Here is a 23,588-nt window from a genome sequence, read left to right as displayed (position 1 = left end):
TGTTCGCTGCCCCCCCCCCCCCCCCCCCATGTGCAGCTCTGTTCCCTGCCCCCACATGTGCAGCTCTGTTCTCGTCCACTTTGGGGCTGCAGCTACCTTCTGCAGGCCATGATTCCGGTCCGTATAGTCGTGACTTGTGCTGCAGTTTTTCTGATGGCTACAATGTGTGATGGAGATGACAAAGAACAGATGAAACGATAATTTATTCATTTGGCACCTGGCATGTAATGAGGGGAAACAGAAGAAAATAGCGAGGCACAGCGCCATGCAGACGGTAACGCGCTGCAACCAGATGTGACCACGTCCTGTGGGAAGAAGGGGTACCGGCCCACCCAGTCCAATGATCCTTACATACAGAGCTCCCGCCATCGGTTGGTTGTCAGTGAAATGTTGTCGGCCATAAACCCCGACCTTGTCCTGCTCACACAGCTGCACACTCCATTCCCGATCTTCTTACCAGCGATAATAACAAACCCTCAGCTGCGTGCACAGGATTAGGGCGACACAGTTTACAGCCTAAGGCCAAAGTTCAGTGAAACGGCTGCAAGCAGAAGTGTGGAATGGTGAGGACTAGGCGTCCAATCGGTCTTCATCTGCACCGGCCCTTTAACATACACCGGTATGAAGTATCTGGAGTCCTGCACGTGGCAGGCGATGTTACAGGACCAGACCCGCGGCTTGTATGAACATTCCTAGAAAAATGGCCTCCACGTGACATCACTAAGTGAGCGGTGATCGCCGTGACCCGGACGCCCTCATGACTTCCCACCTTTATGTACACATCTAAGGACTGAGAGCCGGACTGAGCTTGACCCTTTATTATCTTTTCCAAGTCATCTCTTCGAGCTTAGAAAATGAAAGCCTAACTTATAAGAGGAGGATTCTGCATCAGTTCCATTGGCACCGAGGCCGGAAGAAAGGTCTTGGCCTAAGGCTGACGCCATCCTCTGCGAGTGGCCGCCCTGGTATCACCGTGTCGGATATTCCAGTTGTATGGTCAGGATAGAGGACGCCCACAGCACCGTCTAGCTCCTTGACTCCAGACGCCGGGGGGGTCACATCTTGCTGAAACATTCCTTAGCGTTGGTCCAGACCTGAATGCCCTGTGGACAACAAAGGAAAAGTGGCAGAAAATAAGTATAAAATCCCAACTACTGGACGAGCAGTCCTTGAGCAGACACAGCCAAGGACAGATGTGGGCTGTGGTGCCACTCGTGGTCGTCCCTATGGCACACCTGAGCATGGCTGATCCCTTCCCCACTGCTAATGTTACCCCCGAGGACTGTGGGGGCAATACTGGGGGCATCAGAAATGACCAGGCCTTCACTTAGGGCTGTGAATACTCTGTGCCTGACGTGGACGCTCTCCCCCATCCAGCGCAGCTCCTCACCTTCTTGCACATGCTGATCTGCATTACGGCGTAGTTGATCAGCGCCTCCTTCAGGTCCCGATTCTTCTGATCCTTAAACCGTTCAATCTCTAGCCAGGCGTTCTGCACAAAGTCTCTGAAAAGTAAAATCTGTTATGGTGACATTGTTTCTACGTAAAACATCTCAAAAGTAGTGACAACGGTGGCAGGTGCACGCTCATGGCACTGCGGCCCCAGGTCCCGCACCTGCTGTCTTCATTCTGCACCTTCAGCTGCTCCTCGCCCTCCTCGATCTGCTCTTCCAGCTGCTTGATCTTGGACTCTCTCTGCTCCGGAGTCTCCTGACCAAACAGCTTGCTGGTCATTCCCTTCAGTGAAAAAGTTCTCACCGTCTGAGGGTTTAAGCAGAGATGTGTCAGCGTGAACCAATGGGATATCGAGGTGCGACTATACTGGCCTTACACTCCTTCATAGGTAAACCCATGCTACCTCTCCATTATGGGGGAAGTGCCCTATTTTTTGGACAATTCCACACTGCCATGTTATCTACTGCCATGTTATCTTCTTACCTCTCCTGTTGAACCCGTGTTGGGGGAAACGCGTCGAGAGTCGTCTATGTGCCTGTAGCCGTCCAAGTGTCACCGTATTGGTCTGTCCACTACTGATTTGATTGGAACATAGCAGATAAGTATCGTCTTGTGCATATTGTACATTTTTTGTGCTGCTATGTGGAGTGGTTATATGTGGTGACACATTTGGATATGTGGCGCGGCATGTTTACTTGTTTTGTATTGTATTTGGCTGTTTATGTATTTGTGGTAGGACTGGTTAGGATAGGATCTCTGTTGCACCTGGTACTGTATATAAGGGTAATTTACTAGGTATGCCAAGATTTGATATGTGATATGTGTGTTGTTTTTCTATAAGTACTATCCCTTTTTGCTAACATCACATTGGAGGGGAGGACCGACTGTGTTATTAAATCACATAACACATAGCTTCATTGAACATTATCAGCCACCTGGCCTCTCTTTCCTGCTCTACTCGTTATAGGGAGATAGTAGGAGTTTAGGGTCAGCCATCGCACGAGCGGGGGCGCAATTCTCGTTTCATCTTCTAGGGTGCCAACCTCCGCATCTAGGTAGGTGTACAGTTTCAGGGGTATTTTTTGTAGGGATATTTTCACATATATCCTTGCACCCTTGGTATTTGATGTAGGTCAACACACGTTTGTATCACCAGTATATTGTCAGTATATACATTGGTCCTATTTTATATAGTCTTTCAGCCTACCATTAGACTATCTAGGTGGGAAGGATTTTTTCTCCCGTGGTGGATTGCCCGAGTATTTAGGGCTTTCCTGTCTTTTTTGGGTTTTTTTTCTATGTTTTGTCATTTAATAAAGTATCTTTTTTATGGGGGTTTTTTCTTTTTGTAAGCTGAAGTGCCCTTTAAGGACTGATTACCCTAAGGTGAAGGTACCGCACAGATCCACGGCTCACTCACCCCGGTGGCCAGCTCCTCACACTGCTGCTTCTTGGAGACCAGATCCAGCGCAGACATCTCCAGGTCATACTGCATGAGCTCATGTTTCCGACACACCGCCCTGCAAATAGAGGGAACGCTGAAAACACAGCCCTAGCCCAGGTTATAGTTCACCGAGAACCCAGAGCATTGTTCTCCACTGATCCAATACAATGCAATCCGCTAATATGGCACCAAACTCTACAGAAAGGACCTGTAGCACTGGCTTCTCCAGGACTGAAGAGAACGATGTCTCCACTGCGGCCGGGAGACGTTTATCCATCTCGTGTATTTCTCTACAGCCACCATAAAGGTTTATACACTGAATGGAATGTGTCGTGAAATATGTATAGGTATATATGTGTGTAGTGAAATATGTATAGATATATTGTGTGACTAGCAGTAGTTTAAAGGGAACCTGTCACCTGAATTTGACGGGACCGGTTTTCGGTCATATGGGCGGAGTTTTCGGGTGTTTGATTCACCCTTTCCTTACCTGCTGGCTGCATGCTGGCCGCAATATTGGATTGAAGTTCATTCTATGTCCTCCGTAGTACATGCCTGCACAAGGTGCAATCTTGCCTTGCGCAGACGTGTACTACGGAGGACAGAGAATGAACTTCAATCCAATATTGCGGCCAGCATGCAGCCAGTGGGTAAGGAAAGGGTGAATCAAATACCCGAAAACTCCGCCCATATGACCGAAAACCGGTCCCGCCAAATTCAGGTGACAGGTTCCCTTTAACATCTGTCCTGAGACTGCAGGTCTCACAAAGGTCACAACATATGTATCTTGAGAAGATAGTCTACTGTCTCCAATCTCACCAGGGGGTCTTGCTGGGAACCAGGAAGAAGGGGAAACATTTCACACCTTCTAGCTCATTTGAAGAGAGATGTCAATTACAGCTTGACACTATCTGTGAGAAACTTTAGGCAAAGAGTGTTCAGAAGAAAATAATATATTCATTGGGGTAGTGGCCATGGTCCAATCAAAAACCAGCAATTATAATATTAATCTGAGGGGCTGGTCTAGAAATCTGACCTCCAGGGTGACTATAAATTAGGCTTGTACGCATACAAATTTGCTCACACATTGAGGGCAGCCGAGCTGATGTGTTCCAGTCTATATTCATCCTATCCTCAGGGAGCAGAAAACAGACTACAAAGTTAGCTATTTCTGTAAGTTTTCTCCTGTTTATTTTTGTAACTGTTTTGCATACTTGTATGTCTTTTCATTACCATATTTTTATACCTTTTACTGTAAGCACTGTACCTTTTCTATTAAAGCATAAAACTTTAATTAGTTGAACATTTTATGTTCTAAAGAACCCATAGCCTTAAACTGTGTGAGCCTTATGATTGGCAGACAGTAGTAGAAATATTTCCGGGACTTATCGCCCGTGTATTCGATGAGTGGTGGCAGCGTGTATGAGCGGGTGTGTTGCCTGGGTCGGTGTGTGATTTATGCTCCCATTACAGCATAGGACAGAGGTTGAATGCTGGACTGAGAGGGGAGATAGATTAACCCTTACAGGCGCAACCCCAAGACGCGTGCGGAGAAGCGGCTACACGACAGAATGGCTTCCCCATTCCTCGACTAGATCCCTATGGCTGATACTCTGCAGTGTTACATCATCTCCTCAGTCTATGGCTCCCCATGATAAGAGGCACGAGGCGCAGCAGTACCTTAGAGCTTCAGCATAGAACAAGTATTCTTTCAGCTGATCGGCGTAGTGTTCCTCCTCCTCCAAGATGTCGTCAATGGAGGCAGCGTATCTGCGGACACCATGAAAGCGTTACTACCTTCATGAGCAGTCACTTCCGACCGGCTACAAACCAAACTTCAGAAGACGACTGACCAAAAGATCCGACACCACGACCGAACGTCAGACGTAGAAGCAGGACAAACAATGGCCAGGGGGTCCCATGTTACACTTACACATCCATGTGATGTCCGGCGCTCTGCAGACCGTCCCCCATCTCCTTCTCTATGGCGCTCCACTCACTGCAGACAAACTAACACTGTAAACCACGTCCCGAAAGCCTGGGACACCCCATCACCCCCAGATCCATCACCCCCAGATCCATCACCCCCCAGGTCCATCCCAACTCCCACCTCACTACCCGGACACCTCCCTCATTCATCCTGACCTCACTACCACCTTACTACCTGAACACTCGGCCATAATTCCCATGCACTTTGTACACGCCGTACAGCCGGTCGGCCACTCGCTAGGAGACAAGGAGAAACATCATAAGTATATCAAGGCGATAAAAACATTGAACAATCACTCTCATCATCAAGAACAGTGCGGCGTACAAGAACACCATATACTGAGGAAGCTGAAAATGGTTCCCCCGTCTGGGACAAGTATGGGGTGGGCCATAATCGTCCGATGAATGCAGAACACAGGGGCACAAGCTGCAGCTTTCTGGAGTGGAGCCCGTGCCGCTGTCAGTGTACAGGCGACATGCGAGTGCTCAGTCGTTTCTAGGGACTGTATACAGGCAACATGTAAGAGCCGGGCAGACGCCTCTCCACGGACCGCCGCGAGGACCGCGCTCTGGAGATACGCTGGGACCTGCATCTATATGGGATCGGTGTACGTGACGCTGGCGACACTCACCGCACGGACCCGCAGCAGGTGGGAGATGACGGACTGCAGCTCATCGCTGTAATGCTTCAGCTCCGTGAATCGCCTGCAAAACCGGAACAGCTCATTATCACATGGGAAGAGGCAGAATGCGGATACCTGCAGAAGCCGCGGACTACAACCCCCAGCAAGATGAAACCGCGAGCAGTCAGGCAATATGCGGGCATCTACTTCACGAGCTTATATATCGCCATCATATACTATGGCCCTTTACAGGCAGTATCAGTGGCCTCAGTATTTGAACCTGAGTTCTGGAAAAGTAGATTTCTGCTTCCTGTCCGTGAATAAAATTGCACCTAGAGGCTCAAAAATCCATCGTGATCCAGTTCCTCTCACAGTTGATGGTTTGTTACAGTGTAGACAATGCTCTGTGAGCCAAGCACGAAGCCCTGTCCTGACTCGTCACAATGTATCAGCCTGGATGAATTGTAACAGACCCTCAGCTGTGTGGAGCTTCAGACTCATCACTACAATCCGCGGTCATCTACAGAACTGCATTGAAGGGAAAGTGACGGATATGGGACGACTCTTATGGAGCGTTACTGAGGGGGATGGGGGCGCGGGCGACGCAGGATCCCACGGCCCCAACGCGCGCCATCCTGCTAGAACTCACTTGTCTGGGTTTCTGACACGGAAAGTTGCACTCAGAGACTTCAACCGGGAATCCGCCTAATAAAGAAAAAAAGGAAAAACCAGAACAGTGAAAGCGCCAGAGCGAGGTACGGGAAGTGCGAGGGGCTCGGGCCTGTGCTCATAATGTGGTGGTCGGACCCCGGTATCCGGACTGACTCTGGTTAGAAAGAGCAGTGAACTGGATAGAAATCCCGAGGCATCGACCATACGGACGAGCTGTCACGGGATGACTGTGGTTTTGAGTGACAGCGTTCATTTTGCCATATAGTGCACAAACTGGAAGACAGGAAGACTACCCCAAGAGCGGCAAAACGGAGAAAAAGAAAAGTCCCGAGGCGCCCTGGTTTGTAGGACGTCCATTGAGCAGTAAAGGGTCCCACGCTTCTCCAGGCCACAGTACAGGACGTGCGCTTTCCCATCGATGGAGGTTTGCTTCTTGCGCGGCGGGCTGTCCTTCCTATTGATTGCATTTTGTGGTACTTATGGTGCTTTTACTAATTTCTTTTTTGGAGGGGGGGTGGGGATGCTGGATGTCCACAAAATACCAATTCTAGTGTTTAGATACGGTCATTTTCTTTCCAGCATTTACTGTGCGGGTGAATTAATTTTCAGACTGTTACCGATGCAGTGATGAAGACTTTGCTTCTTTTTTTTATATTTCTTTACTTTTGGATTGGAAAATAAAACCACACTAACCTACTACTACTTATTATTTTACGTCCCCCCCATAGGGGTCTTCAGCCTGCAGTCAGTATTGCTAACGGCCGGGCGTTCCTAGAGTACGAAGATGGCGGCCCCCGATGGGCAGCATGTAGTGTCATGTGGGCGTAATGGGAGCCGGAATCAGGCACGGACAGGATCCATTTGTAGGGTTACCCACTGCAGATGGGGGGCTGTCTACTACTACGTGGCTGCTCAGGCCGCTCTGTGCACATCGGGGGGCTCTCGTATTATCACCGCAGGGTCGCTGTACCTTTCCTTGCAGCCCGGCCTCATTCAGCGCCTCCTTCCATCCGCTCTCCTGGAGACAACACATGTATATGAGGGGGCAGCACACAGGACGAGTTATTACGGCATGTCTACGCAGGGAGCTGCGTACCTGGTTCAGAAAGGAAGTGAAGATCTTGTCATGGCAGAGGACGGGGTGACACGCCACCCGCAGCAGGAAGTTCTCCAGTCCGATCCTCCTCCGCTCCACAAAGTCCGGATCCATGTTATCAGCCGACAGCTTGTGCCACACAAACTCTGCCTGTGAACACAGGGACTAGGTGACGGCCCCCCAAGGTGCAGAGCAGACCCCAACCACAGCGCCAACAACTGGAGATTTCACAGGCAGCCCATCCACAAACGGGAGCGGCAGACCTCTGATACTCCTCAGGGAACCAAACACCTCACAGCAGAGGGTTTGTTACAATGTATTCAGTGCCCTGTACAGGTTTTCATTCTCTTAAGTGTAAATAATGGACCGTCCCATCACTGACAGCAAGCAGAGATCTGATTAAGGCCGGGGTCACAGTACCGTAGAATACGGGCGAGTGCTCTGCGAGAAAACATCCTCGGCCCAGTGTTACTCTATGGGCAGATCACATCACTGGGTATTTTCTCAGCTGTATGAGACGCGTGTGTAAAATCGTAGCACGCCGTGATTGACGCCGAGACTCTCCAATGTAAGCCTATGGGTGCGAGAAAAAATAAATCACAGCACTCGGACCATGGACTGCTGTCTGATCTTTACACACCAGTGTCCTTGGAAAAGTAGCAATTCATCTGCCGAGTACAGGAAAATCACCGCAGGAGCCGACAGGATAGAAGAGATGGATGACACACAGTAAATATCCAAGAAGGATCGATTCTCCTTGTGGAGAGTGACATGATAAGACTGTTGGGGTGAGGAGACTTAAAGCCGCAATGCTCCTCTGGGAAATATGCAAATTGTCTCTTCAGAGAGGAAGAGGACTAGAACTCTAGTGCCACCTATTGGAAGTAGCAATCCTAACAGTCAATGTCGACCCTTTAACGAGCCTCGTCACATGACTTAGGATAGATTCTGGTTTGGCCATTATCTGAAGTCATGTGACGAGGCTCGTTAAAGGGTCGACATTGACTGTTAGGATTGCTACTTCCAATAGGTGGCACTAGAGTTCTAGCCCTCTTCCTCTCTGAAGAGACAATTTGCATAATAAGCACACCGTAAATACACATAGAATAGGTAGATGTATAGATGTCAGTGACAAATACAATCAGTAGTGTGTGTGCAGCTTACTGGACATGGATTTAATTATTTAAAGATTATTTTTCGGAAAAAAAAACGGCATGGGTGCCCGCACAATTTTCTTAACCAGCAAAGGGAAAGCTGAAGATATTTATAGCCAGCTCTCTGCAGAAAAGTCGCATCTCTAAGATGCGCCAATTCTGGCACTTAGCCTCACATGGTGCAAAGTCACATGGCGCAGAGGCGAGTTCACCGCAGTGGAAGTCTCCCGTGATCTCGCCTCTGCACCGTGCGACTTTCACAGTGCTAGCAGGGATCTCACCGAGGTCACCACAGTCCAACCTGCCTCAGTAACGTCACCGCTAGTCACTGAGGCTATGGGGTTAGTAATAGGGGAGTCTTATTAACACCTCTCCATTACTAACTGCTGGGCTTGATGTCACCTGACAATACCAAGGTGACATTAACCCCTTATCACACCACTTGCCACCGCTACAGGGCAAGTGGGAAGAGCGAGGCTAAGTGCCAGAATTGGAACACCTTAGAGATGCGCCTTTTCTGGGGCGGCTGAGTACTGGTGTTTTTAGCCTGGGGGGGAGTGGGGTGCCAATATCCATGGCCCCTTCCTAGGCTATTAATATCAGCCCGTAGCTTTCTGCATAACCTTTGCTGGTAATTATAGGGGGACCCTATGTCCATTTTTTTTTAGGGTCCCCCATTTTAACCCCTTTACCCCCAAGGGTGGTTTGCACGTTATGGATCGGGCCAATTTTTACAATTCTGACCACTGTCCCTTTATGAGGTTATAACTCTGGAACGCTTCAACGGATCCCGGTGATTCTGACACTGTTTTCTCGTGACATATTGTACGTCATGATAGTGGTAAAATTTATTTGATATTACCTGTGTTTATTTGTGAAAAAACGGAAATTTGGCGAAAATTTTGAAAATTTCGCAATTTTCCAACTTTGAATTTTTATGCAATTAAATCACAGAGATATGTCACACAAAATACTTAATAAGTAACATTTCCCACATGTCTACTTTAAATCAGCACAATTTTGGAACCAAAATTTTTTTTTGTTAGGGAGTTCTAAGGGTTAAAAGTTGACCAGCAATTTCTCATTTTTACAACACCATTTTATTTTAGGGACCACATCTCATTTGAAGTCATTTTGAGGGGTCTATATGATAGAAAATACCCAAGTGTGACACCATTCTAAAAACTACACCCCTCAAGGTTCTCAAAACCACATTCAAGAAGTTTATTAACCCTTCAGGTGCTTCACAGGAATTTTTGGAATGTTTATATAAAAATTAACATTTAACTTTTTTTCACAAAAAATTTACTTCAGCTCCAATTTGTTTTATTTTACCAAGGGTTACAGGAGAAAATGGACCCCAAACGTTGTTGTACAATTTGTCCTGAGTACGCTGATACCCCATATGTGGGGGTTAACCACAGTTTGGGCGCATGGCAGAGCTCGGAAGGGAAGGAGCGCCATTTGACTTTTCAATGCAAAATTGACTGGAATTGAGATGGGACGCCATGTTGCGTTTGGAGAGCCACTGATGTGCCTAAACATTGAAACCCCCCACAAGTGACACCATTTTGGAAAGTAGACCCCCTAAGGAACTTATCTAGAGGTGTGGTGAGCACTTTGACCCACCAAGTGCTTCACAGAAGTTTATAATGCAGAACCGTAAAAATAAAAAATCATTTTTTTTTCACAAAAATTATCTTTTCGCCCCCAATTTTTTATTTTCCCAATGGTAAGAGAAGAAATTGGACCACAAAAGTTGTGGCACAATTTGTCCTGAGTACTCTGATACCCCATATGTGGGGGTAAACCACTGTTTGGGCGCATGGGAGAGCTCGGAAGGGAAGGAGCGCCGTTTGACCTTTCAATACAAAATTGACAGGAATTGAGATGGGACGCCATGTTGCGTTTGGAGAGCCACTGATGTACCTAAACATTGAAACCCCCCACAAGTGACACCATTTTGAAAAGTAGACCCCCTAAGGAACTTATCTAGATGTGTGGTGAGCACTTTGACCCAATAAGAGCTTCACAGAAGTTTATAATGCAGAGCCGTAAAAATAAAACAAAAATTTTTTCCCACAAAAATAATTTTTTAGCCCCCAGTTTTGTATTTTCCTGAGGGTAACAGGAGAAATTGGACCCCAAAAGTTGTTGTGCAATTTGTCCTGAGTGCGCTGATACCCCATATGTGGGGGAGAACCAGCGTTTGGGCGCATGGGAGGGCTCGGAAGGGAAGGAGCTCCATTTGGAATGCAGACTTAGATGGAATGGTCTGCAGGCGTCACATTGTGTTTGCAGAGCCCCTAATGTACCTAAACAGTAGAAACCCCCCACAAGTGACCCCATATTGGAAACTAGACCCCCCAAGGAACTCATCTAGATGTGTTGTGAGAACTTTGAGCCCCCAAGTATTTCACTACAGTTTATAACGCAGAGCCGTGAAAATAAAAAAAAAAATTTCCCCTCAAAATTATTTTTTAGCCCCCAGTTTTGTATTTTCTCGAGGGTAAAAGGAGAAATTGGACCCCAAAAGTTGTTGTCCAATTTGTCCTGAGTGCGTTGATACCCCATATGTGGGGGGGAACCAGCGTTTGGGCGCATGGGAGGGCTCGGAAGGGAAGGAGCGCCGTTTGAAATGCAGACTTATATGGAATGGTCTGCAGGCGTCACATTGCGTTTGCAGAGCCCCTAATATACCTAAACAGTAGAAACCCCCACAAGTGACCCCATATTGGAAACTAGACCCCCCACAAACTTATCTAGATGTGTTGTGAGAACTTTGAGCCCCCAAGTGTTTCACTACAGTTTATAACGCAGAGCCGTGAAAATAAAAAATCTCTCTTTTTCCCACAAAAATTATTTTTTAGCCCCCAGTTTTGTATTTTCCCAAGGGTAACAGGAGAAATTGGACCCCAAAAGTTGTTGCCCAATTTGTCCTGAGTACGCTGATACCCCATATGTTGGGGTAAACTCCTGTTTGGGCACATGGTAGAGCTCGGAAGGGAAGGAGCACTGTTTTACTTTTTCAATGCAGAATTGGATGGAATTGAGATCGGTCGCCATGTCGCGTTTGGAGATCCCCCTGATGTGTCTAAACAGTGGAAACCCCCCAATTATAACTGAAACCCTAATCCAAACACACCCCTAACCCTAATCCCAACAGTAACCCTAACCACACCTCTAACCCTGACACACCCCTAACCCTAATCCCAACCCTATTCCCAAACGTAAATGTAATCCTAACCCTAACTTTAGCCCCAACCCTAACCCCAGCCCTAACCCTAGTCCCAACCCTAGCCCTAGCCCTAACCCTAATGGGAAAATGGAAATAAATACATTTTTTTCATTTACTTTTATAGTGGGTTTTTTAGCGGATTTTTATGATTGGCCGCCGTCACACACTGAAAGACGCTTTTTATTGCAAAAAATATTTTTTGCGTTACCACATTTTGAGAGCTATAATTTTTCCATATTTGAGTCCACAGAGTCATGTGAGGTCTTGTTTTTTGCGGGACGAGTTGACGTTTTTATTGGTAACATTTTCGGGCATGTGACATTTTTTGATCGCTTTTTATTCCGATTTTTGTGAGGCAAAATGACCAAAAACCAGCTATTCATGAATTTCTTTTGGGGGAGGCGTTTATACCGTTCCGCGTTTGGTAAAATTGATAAAGCAGTTTTATTCTTCGGTTCAGTACGATTACAGCGACACCTCATTTATATCATTTTTTTTTATGTTTTGGCGCTTTTATACGATAAAAACTATTTTATAGAAAAAAATAATTATTTTTGCATCGCTTTATTCTGAGGACTATACCTTTTTTATTTTTGCTGATGTTGCTGTATGGCGGCTCATTTTTTGCGGGACAAGATGACGTTTTCAGCGGTACCATGGTTATTTATATCCGTCTTTTTGATCGCGTGTTATTCCACTTTTTGTTTGGCGGTATGATAATAAAGCGTTGTTTTTTGCCTCTTTTTTTTTTTTTTTCTTACGGTGTTTACTGAAGGGGTTAACTAGTGGGCCAGTTTTATAGGTCGGGTTGTTACAGACGCGGCGATACTAAATATGTGTACTTTTATTGTTTTTTTTTTTTTATTTAGATAAAGAAATGTATTTATGGGAATATATATATATTTTTTTTCATTATTTAGGTTTTTTTTTTTTTTTACACACTTGGAAATTTTTTTTTTTACTTTTTTACTTTGTCCCAGGGGGGGACAATACAGATCGGTGATCTGCCAGTTTGCACAGCACTCTGACAGATCACCGATCTGTCTGAGAGCAGTGCAGCGTTACCAAGTGCCTGCTCTGAGCAGGCACTTGGTAAGCCACCTCCCTCCCTGTAGGACCCGGATCCGCGGCCATCTTGGATCCGGGACTTACTGCAGGGAGGGAGGTAGGAGACCCCCGGAGCAACGCGATCACATCGCGTTGCTGCGGGGGTCTCAGGGAAGCACGCAGGGAGCCCCCTCCCTGCGCGATGCTTCCCTGCACCGCCGGCACATCGCGATCATCTTTGATCGCGGTGTGCCGGGGGTTAATGTGCCGGGGGCGGTCCGTGACCGCTCCTGGCACATAGTGCCGGATGTCAGCTGCGATAAGCAGCTGACACCCGGCCGCGATCGGCGGCGCTCCCCCCATGAGGGCGGCCGATCGCGCTGGACGTAATATTCCGTCCTTGGGAATTAAGGCCCACCCCACATGGACGGAATATTACGTCCAATGGCAGAAAGGGGTTAATAGCCAGTAAATGCTAATTATACAGCTGTGAGTTGATAATAGCCTGGGAAGCTTCATGGGTGTCACCCCCTTCCGAGGCTATAAACATCTGCCCCCAGCCGTCAGCTTTCCCTCAGCTGGCTACAAAAATTGAGAGCCCATGCCATTTTTTCTGAAAAATAATCTTTTATTAATTAAATACATGTCCAGTAATTTGCACACACTGCACTAATTGTATTTGTCACTGATATCTATATATCCACCTATTCTATGCGTATTTACTGTATGTCATCCATGTCTTCTGTCCTGTCAGGTCCTGCAGTGATTTTACAGAACCCAACAGATGAAGTAATGGCTATTCTTATATGTGTGTCGCTGACATCTATATATCTATGTATTCTACGTGTATATATCTATTCTATCCTGTCAGTGTGATTTCACTGTACGTGGCTTTTCTTCTATCTACAAACTTGGTCAAAATTGTGGGTCCCCCTCGTTTAATGACAGAAAAACCCACAATGGTCACAGAAATAACTGGAATCTGACAAAAGTAATGAGTTTTATTTCTTTTTATTTCTGTGGAAGCATGGCTGAAAAGCAATGTCTGACTTGTTTGTTCATTTTCATAGATCTTTTATTTATGATTAGTTTTATCAGATTCAAGTTATTTCTGTGACCATTGTGGGGTTTTCTGTCATTAACCCCTTAGTAACAGACAATTTTGACACTTCTGACCACTGTCCCTTTATGAGGTTGTAACTCTGGAGCTTCCATGGATCCCGGTGATTCTGACATTGTTTTCTCATAAAATATTGTACTTCATGTTAGTGGTAACATTTCTTTGATATTACTTGCATTTATTTATGAAAAAAACTGAAATATGGCAAAAATTTTGAAAATTTTGCAATTTTCAACTTTGAATTTTTATGCCCTTAAAATCAGAGATATGTCACACAAAATAGTTATTAAACAACATTTCCCACATGTCTACTTTACATCAGCACAATTTTGGAAACAATTTTTTTTTGTTAGGGAGTTTTAAGGGTGAAAAGTTGACCAGCGACTTCTCATTTTTACACCACCATTTTTTTTTTTTAGGGACCACATCTCATTTGAAGTCATTTTGAGGGGTCTATATGATAGAAAATAACCAAGTGTGACCCCATTCTAAAAACTGCCCCCCTCAATTTGCGTAAAACCACATTCAAGTTTATTAACCCTTTACGTCAGGGGTGGGGAACCTCAGGCCCCTGGGCCATTTACGGCCCTCGATGACCTTTTATCAGGCCCCCGGGCAGATTCTCAGGGACCGCATTCGTGTGCAGGGACATGTATTTTGGTTGCCAGCAGCTCATTAATTTCTTCTTGCCCTGTTAGCACACGCAATGCTCACTACTGAACACTGAAGGGCATGCAATGCAAGATTACGTCCTGACACCAGCGCCAGAGTCAGGCTGTACTTTGTGGGCGCAGTTTGTACGGCCCCCGCAGGATGGTAGAAATATCCAAATGGCCATTCGCAGAAAAAAAAATAAAAAGATTCCCCGCCCTGCTCTACGTGCTTCACAGGAACTGAAGCAATATGGAAGGAAAAAATTAACATTTAACTTTTTTCACAAACATTTTACTTCAAAACCCATTTTTAATTTTCATTTTCACAAGTGTAAAAAGAGAAAATGAACCCCAAAAGTTGTTGTACAATTTGTCCTGAGTACCCCGATACCCCATATGTGGGGGTAAACTACTGTTTGGGCGCATGGGAGGGCTCGGAAGGGAAGGAGCGCCGTTTGACTTTTCAATGCAAAATTGAGATCGGACGCCATGTTGCGTTTGGAGAGCCCCTGATGTGCCTAAACAGTGGAAACCCCCCACAGGTGACTCCATTTTGGAAAGAAGACCCCCTAAGGAACTTATCTAGATGAGTAGTGAGCACCTAGAATCTCCAAGTGCTTCAGAAGTTTATAATGTGGAGCCGTGAAAATTTTAAAAATAAATAAATAAATAAATAAATTGCAACACCGGGGTCAGTAAAAACCGATCCGAATCATGTTCTCTGGGGTCTCAGCTACCCCCGCTATCCGAGACCCCGGAGAAATTCCGACTCTGGGGGGCGCTGTAATGTTTAAGTTTAAGTACCCTTAACTGTCACTGTTAAGACTGTGTGCGCACTAGAGTGTGTGTGTGCGCACTAGAGTGTGTGTGTGCGCACTAGAGTGTGTGTGCGCGCACTAGAGTGTGTGTGCGCGCACTAGAGTGTGTGTGTGCGCACTATAGTGTGTGTGCGCGCACTAGAGTGTGTGTGAGCGCACTAGAGTGTGTGCGCGTACGAGAGTGTGTGCGCGTACGAGAGTGTGTGCGCGTACGAGAGTGTGTGCGCGTACGAGAGTGTGTGCGCGTACGAGAGTGTGTGCGCGTACGAGAGTGTGTGCGCGTACGAGAGTGTGTGCGCGTACGAGAGTGTGTGCGCGTACGAGAGTGTGTGCGCGCACGAGAGTGTGTGCGCGCACGAGAGTGTGTGCGCGCACGAGAGTGTGTGCGCGCACGAGAGTGTGTGCGCGCACGAGAGTGTGTGCGTACGAGTGTGAGCGTGCGAGCGTACGAGTGTGTGTGTACAAGTGAGTATATTATGGAGAATATTTCCTCTGTAATCGGTGCGTACATTACAGAGCAATTCTCTATGTATAAGCTCATGTTAAAATCGGATGTTAGGTGTGGAAATTCGGACTGTACTCGCATGACACTGGTGCGCCCCTCGGCGTCGAGACTCAGCCCGGTTTTTCATACGTTGAGTGACCCCGGCCTAATAGTAAGATACGATTCCTAAGAGGCTGTGCCGTCCCTATAACATGCGGCAGAACAGCGCCGTCCGCGCAGCACCTTACCCTCTTCTCTGGTAACGGCGGCACAACCACGAACGGATACGTGACGCACAGATAACTGCGCAGAAGCTCGAACTCGCTGTATCTCCGCCACAGACAGTCCAGAGAGCTGTGTCCCTCACCGTGAGCGTCCAGTAACCTGGAGAAAGCAGAGAGGTCAGCGAGCTCCCACCGCCCCACACCATCATGGCCGCCACGCACCTCACCTGGTCTCGATCAGGTACGCCGTGTACGTCTCCTGCATGTTCATCGCATTCTTCCCTGTTCGCTTCTCGGCCTCGGACACGCTGACCTCAAACTTTTTTAATAAAGATTCCTCCCCCGACATCTGCGAGAGATCAGAGAGCTCATGGGAGATACTGGGGAGAAAAGCGACAGCGGGGCCGGCGCGGAGGAGACAGCGGGGCCGGCGCGGAGGAGACAGCGGGGCCGGCGCGGAGGAGACAGCGGGGCCGGCGCGGAGGAGACAGCGGGGCCGGCGCGGAGGAGACAGCGGGGCCGGCGCGGAGGAGACAGCGGGGCCGGCGCGGAGGAGACAGCGGGGCCGGCGCGGAGGAGACAGCGGGGCCGGCGCGGAGGAGACAGCGGGGCCGGCGCGGAGGAGACAGCGGGGCCGGCGCGGAGGAGACAGCGGGGCCGGCGCGGAGGAGACAGCGGGGCCGGCGCAGAGGAGACAGCGGGGCCGGCGCAGAGGAGACAGCGGGGCCGGCGCAGAGGAGACAGCGGGGCCGGCGCAGAGGAGACAGCGGGGCCGGCGCAGAGGAGACAGCGGGGCCGGCGCAGAGGAGACAGCGGGGCCGGCGCAGAGGAGACAGCGGGGCCGGCGCAGAGGAGACAGCGGGGCCGGCGCAGAGGAGACAGCGGGGCCGGCGCAGAGGAGACAGCGGGGCCGGCGCAGAGGAGACAGCGGGGCCGGCGCAGAGGAGACAGCGGGGCCGGCGCAGAGGAGACAGCGGGGCCGGCGCAGAGGAGACAGCGGGGCCGGCGCAGAGGAGACAGCGGGGCCGGCGCAGAGGAGACAGCGGGGCCGGCGCAGAGGAGACAGCGGGGCCGGCGCAGAGGAGACAGCGGGGCCGGCGCAGAGGAGACAGCGGGGCCGGCGCAGAGGAGACAGCGGGGCCGGCGCAGAGGAGACAGCGGGGCCGGCGCAGAGGAGACAGCGGGGCCGGCGCAGAGGAGACAGCGGGGCCGGCGCAGAGGAGACAGCGGGGCCGGCGCAGAGGAGACAGCGGGGCCGGCGCAGAGGAGACAGCGGGGCCGGCGCAGAGGAGACAGCGGGGCCGGCGCAGAGGAGACAGCGGGGCCGGCGCAGAGGAGACAGCGGGGCCGGCGCAGAGGAGACAGCGGGGCCGGCGCAGAGGAGACAGCGGGGCCGGCGCAGAGGAGACAGCGGGGCCGGCGCAGAGGAGACAGCGGGGCCGGCGCAGAGGAGACAGCGGGGCCGGCGCAGAGGAGACAGCGGGGCCGGCGCAGAGGAGACAGCGGGGCCGGCGCAGAGGAGACAGCGGGGCCGGCGCAGAGGAGACAGCGGGGCCGGCGCAGAGGAGACAGCGGGGCCGGCGCAGAGGAGACAGCGGGGCCGGCGCAGAGGAGACAGCGGGGCCGGCGCAGAGGAGACAGCGGGGCCGGCGCAGAGGAGACAGCGGGGCCGGCGCAGAGGAGACAGCGGGGCCGGCGCAGAGGAGACAGCGGGGCCGGCGCAGAGGAGACAGCGGGGCCGGCGCAGAGGAGACAGCGGGGCCGGCGCAGAGGAGACAGCGGGGCCGGCGCAGAGGAGACAGCGGGGCCGGCGCAGAGGAGACAGCGGGGCCGGCGCAGAGGAGACAGCGGGGCCGGCGCAGAGGAGACAGCGGGGCCGGCGCAGAGGAGACAGCGGGGCCGGCGCAGAGGAGACAGCGGGGCCGGCGCAGAGGAGACAGCGGGGCCGGCGCAGAGGAGACAGCGGGGCCGGCGCAGAGGAGACAGCGGGGCCGGCGCAGAGGAGACAGCGGGGCCGGCGCAGAGGAGACAGCGGGGCCGGCGCAGAGGAGACAGCGGGGCCGGCGCAGAGGAGACAGCGGGGCCGGCGCAGAGGAGACAGCGGGGCCGGCGCAGAGGAGACAGCGGGGCCGGCGCAGAGGAGACAGCGGGGCCGGCGCAGAGGAGACAGCGGGGCCGGCGCAGAGGAGACAGCGGGGCCGGCGCAGAGGAGACAGCGGGGCCGGCGCAGAGGAGACAGCGGGGCCGGCGCAGAGGAGACAGCGGGGCCGGCGCAGAGGAGACAGCGGGGCCGGCGCAGAGGAGACAGCGGGGCCGGCGCAGAGGAGACAGCGGGGCCGGCGCAGAGGAGACAGCGGGGCCGGCGCAGAGGAGACAGCGGGGCCGGCGCGGAGGAGACAGCGGGGCCGGCGCGGAGGACACAGGGGGGCCGGCGCGGAGGAGACAGCGGGGCCGGCGCGGAGGAGACAGCGGGGCCGGCGCGGAGGAGACAGCGGGGCCGGCGCGGAGGAGACAGCGGGGCCGGCGCGGAGGAGACAGCGGGGGGGATACGGAGGAGACAGCGGGGGGGATACGGAGGAGACAGCGGGGGGGGGATACGGAGGAGACAGCGGGGGGGGGATACGGAGGATACAGCGGGGGGGATACGGAGGATACAGCGGGGGGGGATACGGAGGATACAGAGCGGGGAGGGGATACGGAGGATACAGCGGGGGGGATACGGAGGATACAGCGGGGGGGATACGGAGGATACAGCGTGGGGGATACGGAGGAGACAGCGTGGGGGATACGGAGGAGACAGCGGGGGGATACGGAGGAGACAGCGGGGGGATACGGAGGAGACAGCGGGAGGGATACGGAGGAGACAGCGGGGGGGGATACAGAGGAGACAGCGGGGGGGATACGGAGGAGACAGCGGGGGGGGGATACGGAGGAGACAGCGGGGGGGGATACGGAGGAGACAGCGGGGCCGATACGGAGGATACAGCGGGGCCGATACGGAGGATACAGCGGGGCCGATACGGAGGATACAGCGGGGGGGATACGGAGGATACAGCGGGGGGGGGGATACGGAGGAGACAGCGGGGCCGATACGGAGGATACAGCGGGGAGGATACAGCGGGGCCGATACGGAGGAGACAGCGGGGGGGGGGGGGGGATACGGAGGATACAGTGGGGAGGATACGGAGGATACAGCGGGGGGGGGATGCGGAGGATACAGCGGGGCCGATACGGAGGAGACAGCGGGGGGGGATACGGAGGAGACAGCGGGGGGGGGGGGGATACGGAAGAGACAGCGGGGGGGATACGGAAGAGACAGCGGGGCCGATACGGAGGAGACAGCGGGGCCGATACGGAGGAGACAGCGGGGCCGATACGGAGGAGACAGCGGGGCCGATACGGAGGAGACAGCGGGGCCGATACGGAGGAGACAGCGGGGCCGATACGGAGGAGACAGCGGGGCCGATACGGAGGAGACAGCGGGGCCGATACGGAGGAGACAGCGGGGCCGATACGGAGGAGACAGCGGGGCCGATACGGAGGAGACAGCGGGGCCGATACGGAGGAGACAGCGGGGCCGATACGGAGGAGACAGCGGGGCCGATACGGAGGAGACAGCGGGGCCGATACGGAGGAGACAGCGGGGCCGATACGGAGGAGACAGCGGGGCCGATACGGAGGAGACAGCGGGGGCCGATACGGAGGAGACAGCGGGGCCGATACGGAGAATACAGCGGGGCCGATACGGAGAATACAGCGGGGGGGGGGATACGGAGGAGACAGCGGGGGGGGGGGATACGGAGGAGACAGCGGGGCCGATACCGAGGATACGGAGGATACAGCGGGGCCGATACGGAGGATACAGCGGGGCGGATACGGAGGATACAGCGGGGGGATACGGAGGAGACAGCGGGGGGGATACGGAGGAGACAGCGGGGGGGATACGGAGGAGACAGCGGGGGGGATACGGAGGAGACAGCGGGGGGGATACGGAGGAGACAGCGGGGGGGATACGGAGGAGACAGCGGGGGGGATACGGAGGAGACAGCGGGGGGGATACGGAGGAGACAGCGGGGGGGATACGGAGGAGACAGCGGGGGGGATACGGAGGAGACAGCGGGGGGGATACGGAGGAGACAGCGGGGGGGATACGGAGGAGACAGCGGGGGGGATACGGAGGAGACAGCGGGGGGGATACGGAGGAGACAGCGGGGGGGATACGGAGGAGACAGCGGGGGGGATACGGAGGAGACAGCGGGGGGGATACGGAGGAGACAGCGGGGGGGATACGGAGGAGACAGCGGGGGGGATACGGAGGAGACAGCGGGGGGGATACGGAGGAGACAGCGGGGGGGATACGGAGGAGACAGCGGGGGGGATACGGAGGAGACAGCGGGGGGGATACGGAGGAGACAGCGGGGGGGATACGGAGGAGACAGCGGGGGGGATACGGAGGAGACAGCGGGGGGGATACGGAGGAGACAGCGGGGCCGATACGGAGGAGACAGCGGGGCCGATACGGAGGAGACAGCGGGGCCGATACGGAGGAGACAGCGGGGGGGGATACGGAGGATACAGCGGGGAGGATACGGAGGAGACAGCGGGGGGGATACGGAGGATAGAGCGGGGGGGATACGCAGGAGACAGCGGGGGGGGGATACGGAGGAGACAGCGGGGGGGGATACGGAGGAGACAGCGGGGGGGATACGGAGGATACAGCAGGGGGGGGGATACGGAGGAGAAAGCGGGGGGGATACGGAGGATACAGCGGGGGGGGATACGGAGGAGACAGCGGGGGGGGATACGGAGGAGACAGCGGGGGGGATACGGAGGAGACAGCGGGGGGGGATACGGAGGAGACAGCGGGGGGGGATACGGAGGAGACAGCGGGGGGGGATACGGAGAAGACAGCGGGGCCGATACGGAGGATACAGCGGGGGGGGGATACGGAGGAGAAAGCGGGGCTGATACGGAGGAGACAGCGGGGGGGATACAGAGGAGACAGCGGGGGGGGATACAGAGGAGACAGCGGGGGGGATACAGAGGAGACAGCGGGGGGGGATACGGAGGATACAGCGGGGGGAGGATACGGAGGATACAGCGGGGGGGGATACGGAGGAGACAGCGGGGAGGATACGGAGGAGACAGCGGGGAGGATACGGAGGAGACAGCGGGGAGGATACGGAGGAGACAGCGGGGAGGATACGGAGGAGACAGCGGGGAGGATACGGAGGAGAAAGCGGGGAGGATACGGAGGATACAGCGGGGGGGATACGGAGGATACAGCGGGGGGGATACGGAGGATACAGCGGGGGGGATACGGAGGATACAGCGGGGGGGATACGGAGGATACAGCGGGGGGGATACAGAGGATACAGCGGGGGGGATACGGAGGATACAGCGGGGGGGATACGGAGGATACAGCGGGGGGGATACGGAGGATACAGCGGGGAGGATACGGAGGATACAGCGGGGAGGATACGGAGGATACAGCGGGGGGGATACGGAGGATACAGCGGGGGGGATACGGAGGATACAGCGGGGAGGATACGGAGGATACAGCGGGGGGGATACGGAGGATACAGCGGGGGGGATACGGAGGATACAGCGGGGGGGATACGGAGGATACAGCGGGGGGGATACGGAGGATACAGCGGGGGGGATACGGAGGATACAGCGGGGGGGGATACGGAGGATACAGCGGGGGGGATACGGAGGATACAGCGGGGCCGGTACGGAGGATACAGGGGGCCGGTACGGAGGATACAGGGGGCCGGTACGGAGGATACAGCGGGGAGGATACGGAGGATACAGCGGGGGGGATACGGAGGATACAGCGGGGCCGGTACGGAGGATACAGGGGGCCGGTACGGAGGATACAGCGGGGCCGGTACGGAGGATACAGGGGGCCGGTACGGAGGATACAGCGGGGGGGATACGGAGGATACAGCGGGGGGGATACGGGGGATACGGAGGATACAGCGGGGCCGGTACGGAGGATACAGCGGGGAGGATACGGAGGAGACAGCGGGGAGGATACGGAGGATACAAGGGGGAGGATACGGAGGAGACAGTGGGGAGGATACGGAGGAGACAGCGGGGAGGATACGGAGGATACAGCGGGGCCGGTACGGAGGATACAGGGGGCCGGTACGGAGGATACAGGGGGCCGGTACGGAGGATACAGCGGGGAGGATACGGAGGATACAGCGGGGCCGGTACGGAGGATACAGCGGGGCCGGTACGGAGGATACAGGGGGCCGGTACGGAGGATACAGCGGGGCCGGTACGGAGGATACAGATGGCCGGTACGGAGGATACAGCGGGGGGGATACGGAGGATACAGCGGGGGGGATACGGAGGATACGGAGGATACAGCGGGGCCGGTACGGAGGATACAGCGGGGAGGATACGGAGGATACAAGGGGGAGGATACGGAGGAGACAGCGGGGAGGATACGGAGGAGACAGCGGGGAGGATACGGAGGATACAGCGGGGGGGATACGGAGGATACAGCGGGGGGGATACGGAGGAGACAGCGGGGGGGATACGGAGGAGACAGCGGGGAGGATACGGAGGATACAGCGGGGGGGAGACAGTGGGGAGGATACGGAGGAGACAGCGGGGAGGATACGGAGGATACAGCGGGGGGGATACGGAGGAGACAGCGGGGAGGATACGGAGGATACAGCGGGGGGGAGACAGTGGGGAGGATACGGAGGAGACAGCGGGGAGGATACGGAGGATACAGCGGGGAGGATACGGAGGAGACAGCGGGGAGGATACGGAGGATACAGCGGGGGGGATACGGAGGATACAGCGGGGAGGATACGGAGGAGACAGCGGGGAGGATACGGAGGAGACAGCGGGGAGGATACGGAGGATACAGCGGGGAGGATACGGAGGAGACAGCGGGGAGGATACGGAGGAGACAGCGGGGGGGATACGGAGGATACAGCGGGGGGGGATACGGAGGATACAGCGGGGAGGATACGGAGGAGACAGCGGGGAGGATACGGAGGAGACAGCGGGGAGGATACGGAGTAGACAGCGGGGGGGGATACGGAGGATACAGCGGGGAGGATACGGAGGAGACAGCGGGGGGGGGATACGGAGGATACAGCGGGGAGGATACGGAGGAGACAGCGGGGGGGGGGATACGGAGGATACAGCGGGGAGGATACGGAGGAGACAGCGGGGGGGGGGATACGGAGGATACAGCGGGGAGGATACGGAGGAGACAGCGGGGGGGAGGATACGGAGGAGACAGCGGGGAGGATACGGAGGATACAGCGGGGGGATACGGAGGAGACAGCGGGGAGGATACGGAGGAGACAGCGGGGAGGATACGGAGGATACAGTAGCTCCGCTCCGCGGTTCTCACCACTTCCGCCCCCGCGGTGATGGCGCCGGCCGCTCCCTCTTCTCCGGTGTCTTCGCTGTCGAACAGTCCGGTCGGCTCCTCTCCGCCGCTCATCTCTCCGCTGTCTCCCGTTCACACCGCCCCGGCCCCAGACTCACAGCTGACAACTTCCGGTCTCAGGCTACGCCCGGTGTCCATAGAAACCGGA

The 23,588-nt window shown here is 54.1% G+C and overlaps 1 protein-coding gene across 1 annotated transcript; it reads right to left on the bottom strand.

Annotated features, from left to right (window-relative positions):
* Positions 1 to 184: 184 nt before the first annotated feature.
* On the bottom strand, positions 185 to 23,571 carry SNX4 (sorting nexin 4). Its single transcript, XM_069732584.1, has 14 exons — positions 23,402 to 23,571; positions 16,245 to 16,366; positions 16,042 to 16,177; positions 7,280 to 7,429; positions 7,154 to 7,201; positions 6,161 to 6,216; positions 5,521 to 5,593; positions 5,064 to 5,125; positions 4,833 to 4,898; positions 4,580 to 4,669; positions 2,876 to 2,975; positions 1,616 to 1,761; positions 1,391 to 1,505; positions 185 to 1,103 (listed from the first exon to the last, which is right to left on the bottom strand). The coding sequence occupies exons 1-14, from the start codon at positions 23,492 to 23,494 to the stop codon at positions 1,056 to 1,058; spliced, it is 1,305 nt and encodes a 434-aa protein (XP_069588685.1). The 5' UTR covers positions 23,495 to 23,571; the 3' UTR covers positions 185 to 1,055.
* Between the last annotated feature and the right edge of the window lie 17 nt (positions 23,572 to 23,588).

This window comes from Ranitomeya imitator, chromosome 7 (genome assembly GCF_032444005.1).
Source record: "Ranitomeya imitator isolate aRanImi1 chromosome 7, aRanImi1.pri, whole genome shotgun sequence".
In the NCBI taxonomy this organism is placed as follows: domain Eukaryota; kingdom Metazoa; phylum Chordata; class Amphibia; order Anura; family Dendrobatidae; genus Ranitomeya; species Ranitomeya imitator.
This window is presented reverse-complemented; position numbering and strand designations above follow the sequence as displayed.

What these genes read in the sequence shown, in the direction of transcription:
- SNX4 (XM_069732584.1), bottom strand. Translation starts at nt 23,494, where the DNA reads ATGAGCGGCGGAGAGGAGCCGACCGGACTGTTCGACAGCGAAGACACC. An exon ending in CGCCGTTACCAGAGAAGAGG is followed by an intron (nt 7,430 to 16,041) that starts GTAAGGTGCTGC and finishes CTGTGTTCACAG; the next exon opens with GCAGAGTTTGTGTGGCACAA. An exon ending in TTCTATGCTGAAGCTCTAAG is followed by an intron (nt 2,976 to 4,579) that starts GTACTGCTGCGC and finishes CTCTATTTGCAG; the next exon opens with GGCGGTGTGTCGGAAACATG.